Below are 17,790 nucleotides of genomic sequence, written 5' to 3' on the forward strand. Positions count from 1 at the left end.
TCAAATTTCTACGATTCTATGTGGGGCTTGATGTTGAATTAGCTATTAGGTAACAAAGCAACAGTTCTGAAATGAATTGTGGTGATGCAATGCTAGTACAGCCCCAGAATCAAATGCAGGATCATTCTGGCTAGCATGACACTGCAACACAGTACGTGGTGTATGACTCTCAAGAAAGACTGCAACATTGGGAAAGGGTGCCTCAATCTCAGATTTAAACAAAAGCCATTCCTCCATCGACATCAAAACTGTCACAGACACTGGGAACTCCCCCGCCCCCCGACCACCCCCACAATTGGCTGGGAGAAGCCCAGCAATAGAGTTTCCAGAGGGTCGCCTTGTACTGTCAGAGTGCCGGGGAGCAATACCCAGTTATGTTCCTCTCCATCCAGTGGTTATACCTATTTGTGCATCCCCGATGTGATCACCTTGGCTGTTTTTTGTTTTTGAAATCAGAAGTGATTCACGCCGGCATTACGTCACGCCGACTGGATAGGAATTTAGTATGGGGGCAGAAGTAGTGATGTCAAGCCCACCAATACAATGTTAATTTATGCAAATCAGGCCCTCGCCTTTCCTAGGTATGAAGCCGATTATGTCACGAGCAGAGGGCAGGGAATATCTCATTCTGAGGCCTCATCGGCGCAAATACCATTTTTGGCCTCTGGCGATATTTAGCGGCCATTACGGGATTTGCGCCTGCAGTGAGCGCGGGTGTTAGATCTTCGATTTTGACAGCTGCACTAAATTCACAGCACTGCAAAGACAAATTAACATTTTATTTTGAATGAATTTCTCAGTATTAATCTATTCATTCAAGATTTATGCCTGAAGTTTTCAGGAAATACGTTAAATAAAACCAACCAAACAAAAAAGACAGAATTTACTGAAAGTTGTAAAGTAAATTTAATGTTTAATTCAATTCTCTCTAAACTCATATTAAATGTCAAAAGACAAACACAAACATTACCACAGATCACCTTTACAGCTTCTTATAAAATAAGATTTGATTTGTCCGATTTCACACTCTGTCATTTTGAGTAAAGATATCCAAGTTTTTTTGGTTAAGAGTTTTTTTTATTATGTATGAAAAGTCCAACTATAAGAATAGATGACAAATTTAACACTAATGAAACAAAATTTCTGTACAAAATACAGCATTACAATTATGTCCAGGAAATAAGGGGATGAAATTGATCTTCGGCAGCAACACAAAATTAGCAGATCATTTCACATCCTGTTCAAATTCCTTTCTCATTGACTTAAGTGGAAAAGAAAGTCTGGTAGGATGCATACGAGATTCATTGTTACCAATTTTGGTCTGCCAAAGATCAGCTTCACCCACAATGTCGTTTCTGCACAAACTATGGCTGTACACGATTGCATTTATTATCACAAGAGTGAAGAAAGGGCAAGTTCAGCCCATTAACATGAGCAAAATCAGTGTCTCCTTTCACTGAAGGTTAAAAAACAGCAGACATCAGTAAAGAAAATATTCATGAATAGCAAGCATGAAGAGCTTGCTCTTTAATTATAATGAAACACAAGAGGAAATAACTCTGCATTTCAAATGTTCAGATAAGATTTTGTTTGCTGCAGTGACTATTTTAAGCAGACGTTTGATGCAAACAGTTGCTGAGGATCACTAACTGATGCTATCTCTATATTAGGACAACTCTGTTCTTACTAATTAGAACTGAACACCAGAAGCTGCAGAATTCCCCCGAATGCTTGGTTGTAAGAGCTTGCAGCCAATTCAGTTGTGACCGCACTGAGAACGCTACTTGATGATTGTCATCATGAAACTTATGTACTTAAGAAAGCTTGCAACACATGAACCTTGCTAATAGTGGGGTGGATAGGGAAAGTTGTGTGAGCCTTGTGGAGGTAATTGTGGTGGGAGATGAGAAGTTGGCATATGAGGAGGAGGAGGAGGAGGAGGAGGAGGAACATTGGGTAAACCAGAGAAAGGAGAATTTGAAAAGCAAGTCGGGTGCCTCATGTTAGATTCTGACCAGCCTGTGTTCATTGGAGGAATTAGGGGAGGGGGAGGAGGAGGAGGGGGAGTTAAGAAACGATGCACATCATTTGGCACTGGAGGCCAAAATGAATATGAACACGGCATAATTGGATTTGATGCCATTGGTTGTGAATGCATCATGTGGTCAGATGGATGAAATCCTGGAGGTCTAAATGGTGGCCTCTGGTTAAATGGTGGATCAAAGGTTGCTGGTGGCTGTGCAAATCCACAACCTGTTAGGTTTTCAAACCTGGTTGAAGGATAGTGACCAAATCTTTGACCAGGATTGCGCTGAAATCCTCTCCCAGATGTCAAACGAACTTGTTTGTGTTGTGCTTGTCCATCTTCTTTTCGACCTAAAGGAATGCCAACCAATATTACTGTTATATATAAATCCATTACAGCATAATCATTGTTTTCATATTGTTAAAAAAAGTTAAGTGAACAGTGTCATGACAATATGCAAATCCAGTTTTGGAAGCAATAATAATTTTAAATAGTTTGAAATAAAATCTCAAGCAACTTTAAACTGCCTCAGAACTTTCAACTCATCCCGGGAATAATTATCAATCATCTGTCCCGGCATATGTATCATAAAACGTTAGTATGCAGGTAAAACAGGTGATTCGGAAGACAAATGGGAGGGAGGAACTTAAAACAATTACAATCACCAGGAAAGGGCACCGAGGATGTTATTAGACCAAATGGCTGAGAAGTTTCCAAGTCTGACAGACTTCACCCTAAGGTCTTAAAAGAAGTGGCTGTTGAGAAAGCAGATGTATTGGTTTTAATTTTCCAATATTCTCTCTGTCTCATCAGTTTTCAAAACAGCAAATGTTACACCTTAATTCAAGAAAGGAGAGAAAGAGACAGGAAGGCCAGTTCGTCGAATATCTGTGGTCAGGAAAATGCTAGAATCTGTTATTGAAGCGGTTATAGCAGGGCACTTAGAACATCTTATTGTAATCAGGCAATGTCAACATCGTTTCATTTTGTGTTTGATAATGCGTTAGATTTCTTTTGAGGAGTTAACAAGCCGGGTCGATAATGGCGATGGTGTAGATAGGGGCGACTTGGATTTCAAAAAGCAATTTGACAAGGTGTCACATCAAAAACTTATTGCACAAAATAAGAGCTCATGGTTTAGGGGGTGACATAATAATATGGATAGAGGATTCCATCTAGAAGCAGGGAGTAGGGATAAATGGATCATTTCAGGTTGACAAGCTGGAACCAGTGGAGTGCCACAGGGATCAGTGCTGGGGCCTCAACTATTTAGAACTTATATCAATGACTTGGATGGAGGGACTGAATGTATGGTTCCTAAATTTTCTGATGCTACAAAGATAGGTAGGAGAGTAACTTGTGAATAGGACATTGAGTTTAGAAAGGGATATGTTAAGTGAAGGGCCAAATATCTGACAGATGGAGTATAATGTGGGAAAATCCACTTTGGCAGGAAGAATAGAAAAGCAGCATATTTTTCAATGGAGCGTGATTTCAGGAATATGTGGTACAGAGGGAACTGGTTGTCCGAGCACATGAATCATAAAAGGTTAGTAAGCAGGTAAAGCAAGTGATTCGGAAGGCAAATGGTCTGTTGTCATTTATTGCAAGGGAATGGAATATAAAAGTAAGGAAGTTTTGCTACAGTTGCACAGGGCATTGGTGAGACCACATCTACAGTACTGTGTATAGTTTTGGTCTCAAAGAAACATAGAAAATAGGAGGCGGTCCTTGGAGCCTGTTCCGCCATTCATTAAGCATCATAGTCGATCATCCAACTCAATAGTCTAATACCGCTTTACCCCATTTCCTTTGATTTCCTTCGTTCCAAGTGCTATATCTAACTGCTTCTTGAAAACATAAAAGATTTTGGCCTCAACTACTTCCTGTAGTAACGAATTGCGCAGGCTCACCACTCTGGGTGTAATAATTTCTCCTCATCTCTGTCCTAAATGGTCTCCAGACTGTTCAGATGTTCAGACAGTTTTCGGACTGTGACCTCTGGTTCATGACACACCCACCAACGGGAACATCCTTCCTGAATCTACCCTGCCTCGTCCTGTTAGAATGTTACAGGTTTCTATGAGATCCCCCTCATTCTTCTGAATTCTAGAGAAATAATTCTGTCTAAACCATCCTGTATATTTGCAAAAAGAAATCCTGGCTCCTGTACTCCAATCCTCTCCCGATGAAGGCCAATTTACAATTTGCCTTCTTTATCGCCTGCTGTATCTGCATGTTCACATTCAGTGACGTGACTAGTGCACGAGGACACCCATGTTTCATTGCACACTCTCCTAATTTATGGCCATTCAGATATTAGTCTTCCTTCCTTCCTTCTCTTTTTTGCTACCAATGTGAATAACCTCGCATTTATCTCAATTATTCATGTCATTCATTTGCCCACTCCCTCAACTTGCCCAAATCACGCTGAAGGATCTCTGCACCCTCCCGCAGCTCACCCTTCCACACAACTTGGTGCCATCTGCAAATTTGGTGATATTACATTTTGTTCCCTCATCTAAATCATTAATATATATTGTGAATAGCTGGAGTCCTAGCACTGATCTCTGCAGTACCCACTGGTCACTGAGTTAAGACCTGTTAATTCCTACTCTTTGTTTTCCTGTCTGCCAACCAGTTTTTCTATCAGAGTAGAGAGGGAGGTAGAGAGAGGTAGAGAGTGAGAGGTAGAGAGAGAATTAGAGAGAGAGAGAGAGAGAGACACAGACTAGAGAGAGAGAGAGAGAGAGAGAGATAGGTAGAGAGTGAGAGAGGTAGAGAGACAGGTAGAGAGAGAGAAGTAGAGAGAGAGCGAGAGGTAGAGTGAGGTCAAGAGGTGGAGAGAGGTAGGGAAAGAGAGTGGGAGAGGTAGAGAGAAAGAGGTAGAGAGAGAGAAGTAGAGAGAGAGCGCAAGTTAGAGAAAGGTAGAGAGAGGGATAGATAGGTCGAGAGAGGTAGCGATCATGAGAGATAGATAGATAGAAAGGTAGAGAGAGCGGTAGAGAGAGAGAGAGCGGTAGAGAGAGAGAGAGAGAGAGAGCGGTAGAGAGAGAGAGGCGAAGAGAGAGAGCGAGGCGAAGAGAGAGAGCGAGGCGGAGAAAGAGAGAGCTGTTTCCATTTTGAGGGTCCAGTGACTGCTCCTGTGTTATCTTCTGCAAACCCCATCTGACAGGAAGCTTTCATTGCCAGTTACCGGGCAGCGAACCGTCCCTGTCAAATCCATTGGTCCTCAGCAAAACAAACCCCCCTCCCCAATCTCTTGGGTGCCAGAAAGTCTGGGTTCTTCTGCCAGAATACAAAACCTCATAGCACAGTGTATTATTTTGTCACTCGAGTTCCTTTTTTTTCTCTGCTCGACTTAAAGGTATGGCTCCATTAACAATCCTTGGGCCAAAAACAATAAATAAAAGAAATAGGAACTAAGGGAATCAACAGGAAGGATCCTTAAAGTGCCTATTGCCAGGAAGTCAATAGGGGGTGGTCCAGTTTAGGATAACCAACCTTCCATCATCAAAGAATGGTCTACTGGTTTTGTTGCTTTTGAAGCATTCCTGGTGACCAGCTACAACATGTAGTACGTCCCAAAGTACACAAGGGTCTGTAAACCTGTTTAGGGGTTAGGGTGGATTAGGGTGGATACGTGGGTTTGAGTAGGGTGATCATTGCTCGGCACAACATCGAGGGCCGAAGGGCCTGTTCTGTGCTGTACTGTTCTATGTTCTATCTTGCATGGCATGGTGTCACGTTTGATTAGGTAATGCTCCTTTGAAGCACTGAGGGGCATTTTATTACATTAAAAGTACTGGAAAATATAGGTTGTTGTTCTTTAGAAATGGAATTTGATTGCCCTGAAGGCAGTTGGGGGTTGCACCTGTTGTATTCTGGATTGCCTGGTTTACTTGCAAACTTAAAAACAATGATTTGTGGGGCCAGCAGAAGCTCGAGTGCTCCCTCTGGTTCAACCTTAAAATAGCACTAAACTACCTACTGCTAACCGATAATACCACACCCTACTTCCCACTTCCCCTTTGCCACACTCACCACTGGAGCCCAGCCAACCAGTTTCCCTCCTCCCATGCCCCACCTGACAATCCTCACTACTGATGGCTGACTAACTCTCGGGGTGCTGCTGACACCCACATGCATGAATGGACTTTTGTTCCTGGCTGCATAAAGAAGCATCGGTGGACAATACTTGTGGAGGAATAGGGAAGTATGTAATTGGGACTGTTCATATCGCGACCACCAGGCGGCACGGTGGTGCAGTGCTGCCGACGGCGCTGAGGACCCGGGTTTAATCCCGGCCCTGGGTCACTCAGGGACTGAATTTGCTGTGAATTATTTGTACGAAACCTTAATGGGATTAGGCCCAAAAACCACCTTGCCATATATTTTTTCCAACAATGCAAATTCCGCATCATGGGTCAGACGAAGTATCAACTTCACGATTGAGACACAGCTAAACCAGGGCAGAATTAATAGTGGGTAGTTTTTCATTTCTCCAATAGTAACACTGCTGCAACATATATATGTAAAATTCCTTGCTTTCCAAACTTGCTCTATATAAAATAAACCCAAATGCAAAGGATTGTTCAAATCCCTGGAAGCATTAATTTCTATGGATGTGATATATTTGCAAGTTATTTAATTGCTGTTCTGCTCGCCAAAATAAATGGAATGATGCAGATGAAATGTTCATAATAGATGTGTGGTCTTGGGTGTAAGGGTGAGGAACTGCAATCCCACTAAAAAACAGAAAATGTAATCTGAGCTTTCAAGAGCGTGATGAATGAGGGGAATTAAAAGCCTGGACTTTCTCAGTGGCAAGATGATGGCACTTGACAATTTCTTCAAAGAAGGCTGCGCCCATTATCGAGCGACATGTGTCATGTACTTCACCTTTTGCAATTTTTATCTGATTCTGGTGCAAATTAGAGGCATCTCACAACAGGCCATCCACATTGAAAACTTCTCAGACTCATAACAGGTCGGAAAATTCACTAAAATTATCCTTCACTTTTCAGTCATTGAATGTAGAGCACAATTAAGATCGAGCATTCCACATGGGATTAAGTTAGAAACTGAAATATAAAATCTTAAAAAATTCAAACTTACGAAATTATCAATGGTTAAATTTGGCATCCCCAAAATATAAATCAAGTTTTTCAGGACCAGTTTAATAATAATTATGAACATCCAGCTAGAATTCACTCATGATTACAGAAACCATCCAAGGGTTATTGCAACAAGACTAATAAGGTAAAAACAGAAATCCATGTCAATTCAAACAACTTCAGGAGATTTCCATCTGTAGCCACTTTAACAGAGCACCCTGTGGAGCAACAGGAAATACCAACACCAACTTCACGATTTCTCTGTTTACCACCATTCCTGAAGTGTGGAGTGCGAAACATGCGAGGATTGTATCTGGCTGTGATCTGGGAGTCTGCACCGAATGGGAGGGAGGAAGAAAAATGAATGACTTCATAGGACAAGGAGTCATGTGGGGTGGGTTTTCTGGTATACTTTCAATTTAATCTAGTGAAGGGAGGAAAGAAAGGAGAGGTAGCAGTATCAAGGCGAACAATACTTTTCACTGTACCTTGGTACACCTGACAATAAATCCAAATATTACAGCACTAGAGAGGGGATGTCCCCAAGGCATCAAGGACAGAATCAATTTGGTCACAGCTCAGAAGCAATAGAGGTACCATTACATTCATAGAACCCCTACAGTGTAAAAGGAGGCTATTCGACCCATCGAGTCTGCACCAATCCTCTGAAAGAGTACTTCACCCAAGCTCACTCCCCCGCCCTACCCTATTAACCCCTTAATCTAACCGACCCATCTTTTTGGACATTAAATGGCAATTCAGCATGGTCACTCCACCTAACCTGCACATCTTTGAACTGTGGGAGAAAACCAGAGCACCTGGAGAAAACCCACACAGACAAGTGGAGAATGTGCAAACTCCACAGAGAGTGACTCAAGGTCAGAAATGAACCTGGGTTCCTGGTGCTGTGAGGCAGCAGTGCTAACCACTGTGCCACCAGTGCTGGGCGTATGCCCCACACAACCAACTGGCGATAAAGTAGTACAAATTTGCATGGAAATTACAGAGAGATGCCAGAAAACAGCGGTTCTTATGGGGGACTTCAATTATCCTAATATAGGTTGGAATCAGAATTTCATAAAGGGCAGGGAGGGAAAAAAGTTTCTGGAGTGGGTTCAGAAGTATTCTTTGGATAAAATTTCCAGTCCGAAAGGATAGGAGGCATTACTGAATCGAGCTCTGGAGAATGAGGTGGTATCAAATGAATCAAGTGTCAGTAGGGGAACACTTTGGTGATCACGATCATTGTGTCACTAGGTTTCAATTAGCCGAGACATATAAATTGCAAAAGGAGAAGTGGAGTTGATTAGGGGTCTAAAAGGGGATTTACTCCTGGTGCAGGCGATATGGTTTAGGGGCTGGTTTAGCTCACTGCGCTAAATCGCTGGCTTTTAAAGCAGACCAAGCAGGCCAGCAGCACGGTTCGATTCCCGTACCAGCCTCCCCGGACAGGCACTGGAATGTGGCGACAAGGGGCTTTTCACAGTAACTTCATTGAAGTCTACTCGTGACAATAAGCGATTTTCATTTTTCATTTCATTTCATGGCTGATGTACTAAATGAATACTTTGTATCTGTATTTACCAAGAAAAAAATTGCATCCTAAATCATGGAGAAAGAGAAGGAAGTTGAACTACCGCATGGGCTGAAAATGGAGAGAGAGATATTAGGTAGGCTGGTTGTATTTAGTGTGGATCGGTCACTGGGAAAGTTGGAGATTCATCCAAGTGTACAAGGGGAAGAGTGAAATTTGTGGGGGGTGCTAGCCTTAATCTCCCAACTATCCTTAGATACACAGATGGTGCCAGTGGACTGGAAAGTTACTTGCATGTTTAAAGGGAATGCAAGGATAAGCCGAGCAACAAGTCAGTTTAACCGCAGTGGTGGGAAAATGTTTAGAAACAATAACTCGGGACAAAATTAAAAGTTACCTGGACAAGTCCAGGTTAATTAAGGAAAGCCAACATGGCTTTGCTATGGACAAACTATGGTAAACGGTGGTTTGGCCCATGGAATAAAAGGGACTTGAGCAATATGGACACAAGGTTGGCTGGGTGTCAGGAATCAAGGTGTGTGGCGAACAACTGTTTTTCACACTGGAGGAAGATAGAAACCAGAGGTCAGTGACAGGACCCCTGTCTGTCTTGACATAAATTAATGAGTTAGACCTGGATGCACAATTTCAAAATGTGCAGATAACAAAACTTGGAGGCATTTAGTAATACACTCTACAAGCTGGTGGAATGGGCAGACAAATGGCAGGTAAAATCAAAATGTAATGAGAGAAGTGTGAAGTGATTCTTTTGGCAAAATAAAATAGAGGGTAAATTCCAAAGTGGATAAAAGATCAGAGAGACCTGTAGGTATGCTGAAGGTGGCAGGACAGGTTAAGAAAGCAGCTAACTGAGCAGACAGGATTTTGGAATTTATAAATATGGGCATAGCGTACAAAAAGGAGGAAGTTATGATAAACCTGTGAAAAAACACTGGGTTGGCCTCAGCTGGAGCAGGCACCACGTTTCAGGAAGGATATGAAGTCAAGGAGAGAGAGCGCAGAAAAGATTCATGAGAATGGTTCCAAGGATGAAGAATTTCAGTTGCATTGATAGATTGCAGAAGTTGAGGATACTCTTCTTGGGGAAAGTTGAGATCTGAAAGAGGTGTTCAGAATCATGAAAGATCTGGACAAATGTGAGGTCATGCATTTTGTAAGGTCTAATACAGGTAGGGAATATACAGTGAATGGTAGAACCCTCAGGAGTATTGACAGTCAGAGAAATTGAGATGCACATGTCCACAGGTCACTGAAAAGGCCACACAGGTGGAGAAGGTAGTCAAGAAGGCATACAGCATGCTTGCCTTCATTGGCCAGGGCATTGAGTACAAAAATTGGCAAGTCATGTTGCAGCTGTGTAGAACCTTAGTAAGGCCACACTTGGAGTACAATGTTCAATTCTGGTCGCCACACTACCAGAAGGAAGTGGAGGCTTTAGAGAGGGTGTAGAAGAGATTTACCAGGATGTTCCCTGGTATGGAGGGCATTAGCAATGATGAGAGGTTGAATAAACTTGGTTTGTTCTCACTGGAAAGGCGGAGGTTGAGGGGTGACCTGATAGAAGTCTACAAAATTCTGAGGGGCATAGACAGAATGGATAGTCAGAGACTTTTTCCAGGGTAGAGGAGTCAATTACTAGGGGGCATAGGTATAAGGTGCGAGGGGTAAGGTTTAGAGGAGATGTACGAGGTGAGTTGTTTTTACACAGATGTTAGTGGGTACCTGGAACTCGCTGCCAGAGGTGGTGGTGGAAGCAGGGGCGATCGTGACGTTTAAGGGGCATCTTGACAAATACATGAATAGGATGGGAATAGAGGGATAGGGACCCTGGAAGTGTAGAAGATTTTAGTTTAGACGGGCAGCATGGTCGGCGCAGACTTGGAGGGCCTGTTCCTGTGCTGTACTTTTCTTTGTTCTTTGAAGAGAGTAAATGGAAATCCTGTTTGCATTGAATTATAGAATTTACAGTGCAGGAGGCCGCCATTCAGCCGATTGAGACGGCAACGGCTCTTGGAAAGAGCACCCTACCTAAGCCCATACATCCATCCTATCCCCATAACTCAGCAACCCCATCTAACGTAAGGGTAATTTAGAATGGCCAATCCACCTAATCTGCACATCTTTTTTGGATTGTGGGAGGAAATCGGAGCACCTGGGGAAAACCTATGCAGGCACGGGGAGAATGTGCAACCTCCGCACAGACAGTAACCCAAGCCAGGAATCAAACCTGGGACCCTGGAGTGGTGAAGCATCTGTGCTAACCACTGTACTACCATGCTGCCCATAAATAAAGGAAGATCATTGGTGGAATGATGGAGAACCAGAAGTTTTGATTTAAGGAGATTGGCAAAAGAAGATATGCCAACATTACGCAATTCGTGGCTATCATAGAATTTACAGTGCAGACCATTCGGCCCATCGCGTCTATACCGGCCTTTGGAAAGTGTACCCTACTCCACTCTATCCCCGTAACTCCACCTAACCTTTTGGTCACTAAGGAGCAATTTACCATGGCCAATCCACCTAACCCATAGTTCTTTGGACTGTGGGAAGAAACCAGAGCACCAGGAGGAAACCCACGCAGACACGGGGCGAAAGTACAAACTCCACATAGACAGTCACCCGAGGCCGGAATTGAACCCGGATCCCTGGAGCTGTGAGGCAGCAATGCTAAACACTGTGCCAAAGGATCTGGAATGCAGTGCTTGGGAATGTGGTGGAGGCAAATTCAAATAAAGGTCTTCAAAGGAACATAATTAAGCGAAGAGAAAATACTTGCAGGGTTATGGGTAAAGGGGGAGTACAGTGAGCCATCACAAACATGATGGGTCACTTGCCTCCTGCCATGACTGCCACAACATCCTGGCCAATGTGCTTGGCTGTTTCAAAAACAGTCACAAAAAGCTATATATCAAAAATATTGAAGTTTTGTGTTGTAAATACACTGTAAAATCAGACAAATGGTAAGCTGGTCTGTTCAACAAGATAGAAAGTCAAGACAGTGCTACACAGTGGGCCTTATTGATGTGGCATGGCAATGACCGGAAACACTGGCTCGAGTGAAAATAAATGGTTCCACCCAAACTCAATCGTATTCTTCAGTTCCTAATGCTAATCATCTGAATAGCTGCAATATTATGTTTTGTTCTCATGCTGACTTTCAATGTCTCTGATGTATTCAAAGAAACAAATCTGGTGACTGTAACATGGGTAACCTAGGCTAATGAGTGGACCGCAAGATTAGAATCAGGCTTGTTCACTAAGCATGACCTCATGAAAAGAATTGAGTTTATTTAATGCATGCTGAATATTTCATAGAGTTATAGAAAATGCTTAATCATTTATATACTAATAGAACCATCAACTTCAAATGGTAAAAACAAGAAAATGTTTACACTTTGGAGGCAGAGAAAGTGCAAAAGCTCTCAAAGTTAATGTGTGCTCCTTTCAGCATGCACCTCACTTCACAGGCCCTTGCTTTACATGAGTATCACTTCAGACATACTGGTAGGAAAAAAATTAAATGGATGAAAATCAGGGAAATGTGGCAACCTTGCGTGTAGACAATGGTCAACAAAACGTCTCGTGGGCCGCACTTGGAACCCTGAAGGGCCGCATATGACCCGAGCCACAGGTGGCCTACCACTGGTATAGCGCCTATCTAAAACTGACATGACAGAGGAACAGTCGGCCATCTCCAACTGGAGCACTTAAGAACACTTTGGTAGCAAAAGATACGATTTATAATCATCTAGATAGGAATAATATGATTAGGGATAGTCAGCATGGTTTTGTGAAGGGTAGGTCATGCCTCACAAACCTTATCGAGTTCTTTGAGAAGGTGACTGAACAGGTAGACGAGGGTAGAGCAGTTGATGTGGTGTATATGGATTTCAGTAAAGCGTTTGATAAGGTTCCCCACGGTCGGCTATTGCAGAAAATACGGAGGCTGGGGATTGAGGGTGATTTAGAGATGTGGATCAGAAATTGGCTAGTTGAAAGAAGACAGAGAGTGGTAGTTGATGGGAAATGTTCAGAATGGAGTTCAGTTACGAGTGGTGTACCACAAGGATCTGTTCTGGGGCCGTTGCTGTTTGTCATTTTTATAAATGACCTAGAGGAGGGCGCAGAAGGATGGGTGAGTAAATTTGCAGACGACACTAAAGTCGGTGGAGTTGTAGACAGTGCGGAAGGATGTTGCAGGTTACAGAGGGACATAGATAAGCTGCAGAGCTGGGCTGAGAGGTGGCAAATGGAGTTTAATGTGGAGAAGTGTGAGGTGATTCACTTTGGAAAGAATAACAGGAATGCGGAATATTTGGCTAATGGTAAATTCTTGGTAGTGTGGATGAGCAGAGGGATCTCGGTGTCCATGTACATAGATCCCTGAAAGTTGCCACCCAGGTTGATAGGGTTGTGAAGAAGGCCTATGGTGTGTTGGCCTTTATTGGTAGAGGGATTGAGTTCCGGAGCCATGAGGTCATGATGCAGCTGTACCAAACTCTGGTACGGCCGCATTTGGAGTATTGCGTACAGTTCTGGTCGCCTCATTATAGGAAGGACGTGGAAGCTTTGGAACGGGTGCAGAGGAGATTTACCAGGATGTTGCCTGGTATGGAGGGAAAATCTTATGAGGAAAGGCTGATGGACTTGAGGTTGTTTTCGTTAGAGAGAAGAAGGTTAAGAGGTGACTTAATAGAGGCATACAAAATGATCAGAGGGTTAGATAGGGTGGACAGCGAGAGCCTTCTCCCGCGGATGGAGGTGGCTAGCACGAGGGGACATAGCCTTAAATTGAGGGGTAATAGATATAGGACAGAGGTCAGAGGTGGGTTTTTTACGCAAAGAGTGGTGAGGCCGTGGAATGCCCTACCTGCAACAGTAGTGAACTCGCCAACATTGAGGGCATTAAAAAATTTATTGGATAAGCATATGGATGATAAGGGCATAGTGTAGGTTAGATGGCCTTTAGTTTTTTTTTTCTCCATGTCGGTGCAACATCGAGGGCCGAAGGGCCTGTACTGCGCTGTATCGTTCTATGTTCTATGTTCTAAAAACAGGAAGGCAGATTATTATCTGAATGGTGGCAGTTTAGGAAAAGGGGAACTGGAAGAGACATAGGTATCATGGTGGAACAGTCACTGAAGGTTGGCAAGCAGGTACAGCAGGCAGTGAGGAAAGCTAATGGCATGCTCATGGAAAGCTAATAGCGAGAAGATTTGAATGTAGGCGTAGGGATGTCTTGCTGAGGTTACACCTCGAGTATTGTGTGCAGTTTTGGTCTCCTAGTTTGAAGAAGGACATCCTTGCTACTGAGGGTGTTCATCAAAGTTTCACCAGACTAATTCCTCAGATGGCTGGACTGACATATGAAGAAAGACTGGCTCGCCTGGGCTTGTACTCACTGGAATTTAGAAGAATGAGAGGGGATCTCATAGAAATATAAAAAATCCTGATGAGACTGAACAGGTTAGATGCGGGAAGAATAGAACAGTACAGCACAGAACAGGCCCTTCGGCCCTCGATGTTGTGCCGAGCAATGATCACCCTACTCAACCCCACGTATCCACCCTATACCCGTAACCCAACAACCCCTCCCTTAACCTTACTTTTAAGGACACTACGGGCAATTTAGCATGGCCAATCCACCTAACCCGCACATCTTTGGACTGTGGGAGGAAACCGGAGCACCCGGAGGAAACCCACGCACACACGGGGAGGACGTGCAGACTCCGCACAGACAGTGACCCAGCCGGGAACCGAACCTGGGACCCTGGAGCTGTGAAGCATTTATGCTAACCACCATGCTACCATGCTGCCCCTGTTCCTGAGGTTGGGCCGTCCAGAACTAGGGGTCACAGCCTAAGAATAAAGAGTGAGCCACTCGGGGCTGAGATGAGGAAGAACTTCTTCTCTTAGAGAGTTGTGAACTTGTGGAATTCTGTACAACAGAAAGCTGTTGGGGCCAGTTTGTTTGATATATTCAAGAGGGAGCTGGATGTGACCTTTGCGGCTAAAGGGATCAAGGAGTATGGAGAGAAAGTGGGAGTGGAAGACTGAATTTGTATGATCAGCCATGGTCAAATTTAATGGTGTTGCAGGCTCGAAGGGCCGAATGGTCTACTCCTGCACATATTTTCTATGTACTCTCCTTTATCTGCAGTCAGCGAGTAACATGGACCATTATATCTTATTATTCAAGAAAATTGCAATTGAGCTCTTTACAATTGAGACAAATTCTTGACAGTATTTTTCAAGCTTTCTTAAAAACAATTAGATTCCACAGACATTTCAAAGCAATTACAAATTTTCTTCAATATACTGCGTCCAGACTAGTTTGGTTTTGTCCATGGCCTTATCCCTTTACACAATTTGTGTATCTGTATCCCACGAACTCTGCTCCTCCACCCTACAGATTATCCCAACAGAATATGGCCTCTTTATTCCTACCAAACCTCACGTCTGTATTGAAATGCTGCAGGAGTATTAATGCCTTCCTGTGTTTTGCCACGTACCACCTCTGAATGTACAATCTCTAAAAATTTGTTGCTGACTGCAAATGCTGACGATCACTATCTCTGCACTATATCCTTTTGCCATTTTAATTTCCACAAGGCTACTTTCCCTTTAATTCCTTGGGCTTCAATGTTTTCAAAATCTATTATGTAGTAATTTATCAAATGTCCATTTGAAAGTCACAATACAAAACATCACACTCACCAACACTTCAAATAACTAAATTAAGCCAGATGAGCAAAATTGTCACGAACGGATTAAGGAATAGTGATTGACCAACTTGAAAATGTTCAGCTCATCAGAGAGTCAACATGAATTTGTAAAGAATAAGCAATGCCTAAAAAACCTGACTGTATGTTTTTAAGTGAATCAAATGGTGCATAGGGTTTACAGATGTTATTCATATGCACTGCCTGAACTTGATAAAACCCCTTATAAGAGACTGTCAGCTAAAGTTAAAGCTCATGAAATTAAAGGTAAGTAGTGACCTAGTTAGAAAATTGGCTGAGTGGCAAGAGCCAGAACAAGGATAATAGGCAGGTACTCTTATTGGCAGAAGTGATGAATGATGTTCCACAAGGATGTTTTGGGGCCTCAATTATTTATCAAACTTGCTAATGACTTTGATAATGAAAGCTACAGATATCAATTTGTCAGTGATACTAAAATAATTGGCATTATATACAACATAGATGGAAGCATGAAATTTCAATGAAATAATGATATATTAATGAATGGGGAGAGCTGTGGCTAATTATTTCATGTAGGCAAATGGAGGTCAAATAAAACAGTGTATTTTCTAAATGGTGAAAAGGTAGAAACAAGAGATGCAAAGAAACTTGGGTGTAATCTATTACTCGGTAACCTTTCAAGTACCAATCAATTTGTACCAATTATTGTTTGTCAAAAATCCCCCAACTCCACAGGGGCTAGAGCTGAGAGAGGCTGCCTCAGGGGAACAGAGAGGGATGTGTGAGTGTGTATGCAAGTGTGAGAGTTGTGTGTGAGAGAGAGATGAAGATGTGTGTGTGAGAGAGAGATGAATATGAGCATGTGAGAAAGAAGTGAGTATGAGCGTGAGAGAGACAGGCAAGTATGTGTGTATGAGAGAGGTGAGTATGCTTGTGTGAGAGAGAGGCGAGTGCGAGTGCAAGAGAGAGGTGAGTGTAAGAGTGTGAATGTGAGTGTGAGTGTATGTGTGTGTGTGTGAGAGAGAGGGGTGTGTGTGAGGTGAGTGCGTGAGAAGTGTGTGAGAGAGGCGTGTGTGTGTGAGCGAGAAAGAGATGAGAGTGCGTGAGGTGAGTGTAAGAGAGGTGAGTGAGTGTGTGTGAGAGAGGCGAGTGTGTGTGTGAGGTGAGTGTGAGAGGAGAGTGTGTGAGGAGTGTGCAAATGTGCATGTGTGAGTGAGAAAGAGGTGAGTGTGTGTGTGAGAGAGGTGAGTGAGTGTACATGTTGGTGAGAGGCGAGTGAGTATGTGTGAGAGACGTGAGTGTGTGTGTGAGAGAGAGAGGTGTGTGTGTGTGGGAGTGAGTGCGTGCGAATGTGTGTGTGTGAGTGAGAGAGGTGAGCGTGCGTGTGTGCGTGTCTGTGAGTGAGAGAGAGAGAGAGAGAGAGAGAGAGAGAGAGAGAGAGAGAGTGGTCCTTGTGCTTCTTCTTGGTGTGTCTGTTTGTGTGCCTGAAATTAGAATCCAGCAGTACTCCCAATATTAAATGAATGTGAGCAAATTAAATGAACATCACTCCTTCCATTAAAATGACAAAAAAAAACCTGTAAGCATTTGTTGAATCAGAGAACCTTTAAATTATAATAAAGGTATACATAAAAGAAATAGAAAAATATTTTGTAAACTTTTTTGTATGTTTGTACCTATTGTGCAATAATAATCCATATTCTGTGGTTTAACTCATCAATATAATAAGAATGTTTCTTAGGGGTTCTGTCAATATTCTTGGGAGGTCAAACGTGATCCATGGCTGGAAAAGTTAGGAAACCCTGGTTCGTATAAACCAGATCAAGCACTACTCTCTTCCTCATTGAGCCGAAAGAGAACATTCTCTTGTACACATTTTGGGAATTCCTCCTCTTTTTCCTCATATTTTCCCAGTCTATAATGTGTGATGATCTGGCAGGTGGTAAGCGCTGTGCAAACCAAATCCCACGTGGAAACTTGGCAAGCTATCACAGCTCTTTTCTTTTTGTATTTTTATCATGAGAAGATAAGGTGTCCTGAAGTCAGAAACCACAAATTCCAGCAACACTTTCGGATATTTTTAATATTAAATTAAAATATTTACACAGAAGAAAACTTAAACACACAGGATTGCATTTACAGAGTTAATATTAGTCTCACAGAACATTCCCCAAACCCCCAAAAAAAGATTTTCTCAGACTTGCAAATAAACACCCCTTTAGGAAACAATTCTTTGTCGATAAAAAGTACCAATAACATTACCATAAGGCAATCCCACTGTTGCTGGAGGCAGGATATGTCTTCGGATTTTCCCCTCTCTTCCTTTGCTGTGGCAATTTAATAAAACTTCAAAGCAAAGCATTCTGGAAGCGACACTTTTCTGGG

The 17,790-nt window shown here is 42.8% G+C and overlaps 1 protein-coding gene across 1 annotated transcript in view; it reads right to left on the reverse strand.

The window, feature by feature from the left end:
* Window positions 1-886: 886 nt before the first annotated feature.
* naf1 (nuclear assembly factor 1 homolog (S. cerevisiae)) overlaps window positions 887-17,790 on the reverse strand; it is a 282,623-nt gene continuing 265,719 nt past the window's right edge. Inside the window, exon 9 of the mRNA XM_038791891.1 lies at window positions 887-2,376. Coding sequence (XP_038647819.1) covers window positions 1,844-2,376 — 533 coding nt within the window. The 3' untranslated portion in view covers window positions 887-1,843. The remainder of the gene's footprint in view (window positions 2,377-17,790) is intronic.

Source organism: Scyliorhinus canicula, chromosome 3 (genome assembly GCF_902713615.1).
Source record: "Scyliorhinus canicula chromosome 3, sScyCan1.1, whole genome shotgun sequence".
In the NCBI taxonomy this organism is placed as follows: Eukaryota; Metazoa; Chordata; class Chondrichthyes; order Carcharhiniformes; family Scyliorhinidae; genus Scyliorhinus; species Scyliorhinus canicula.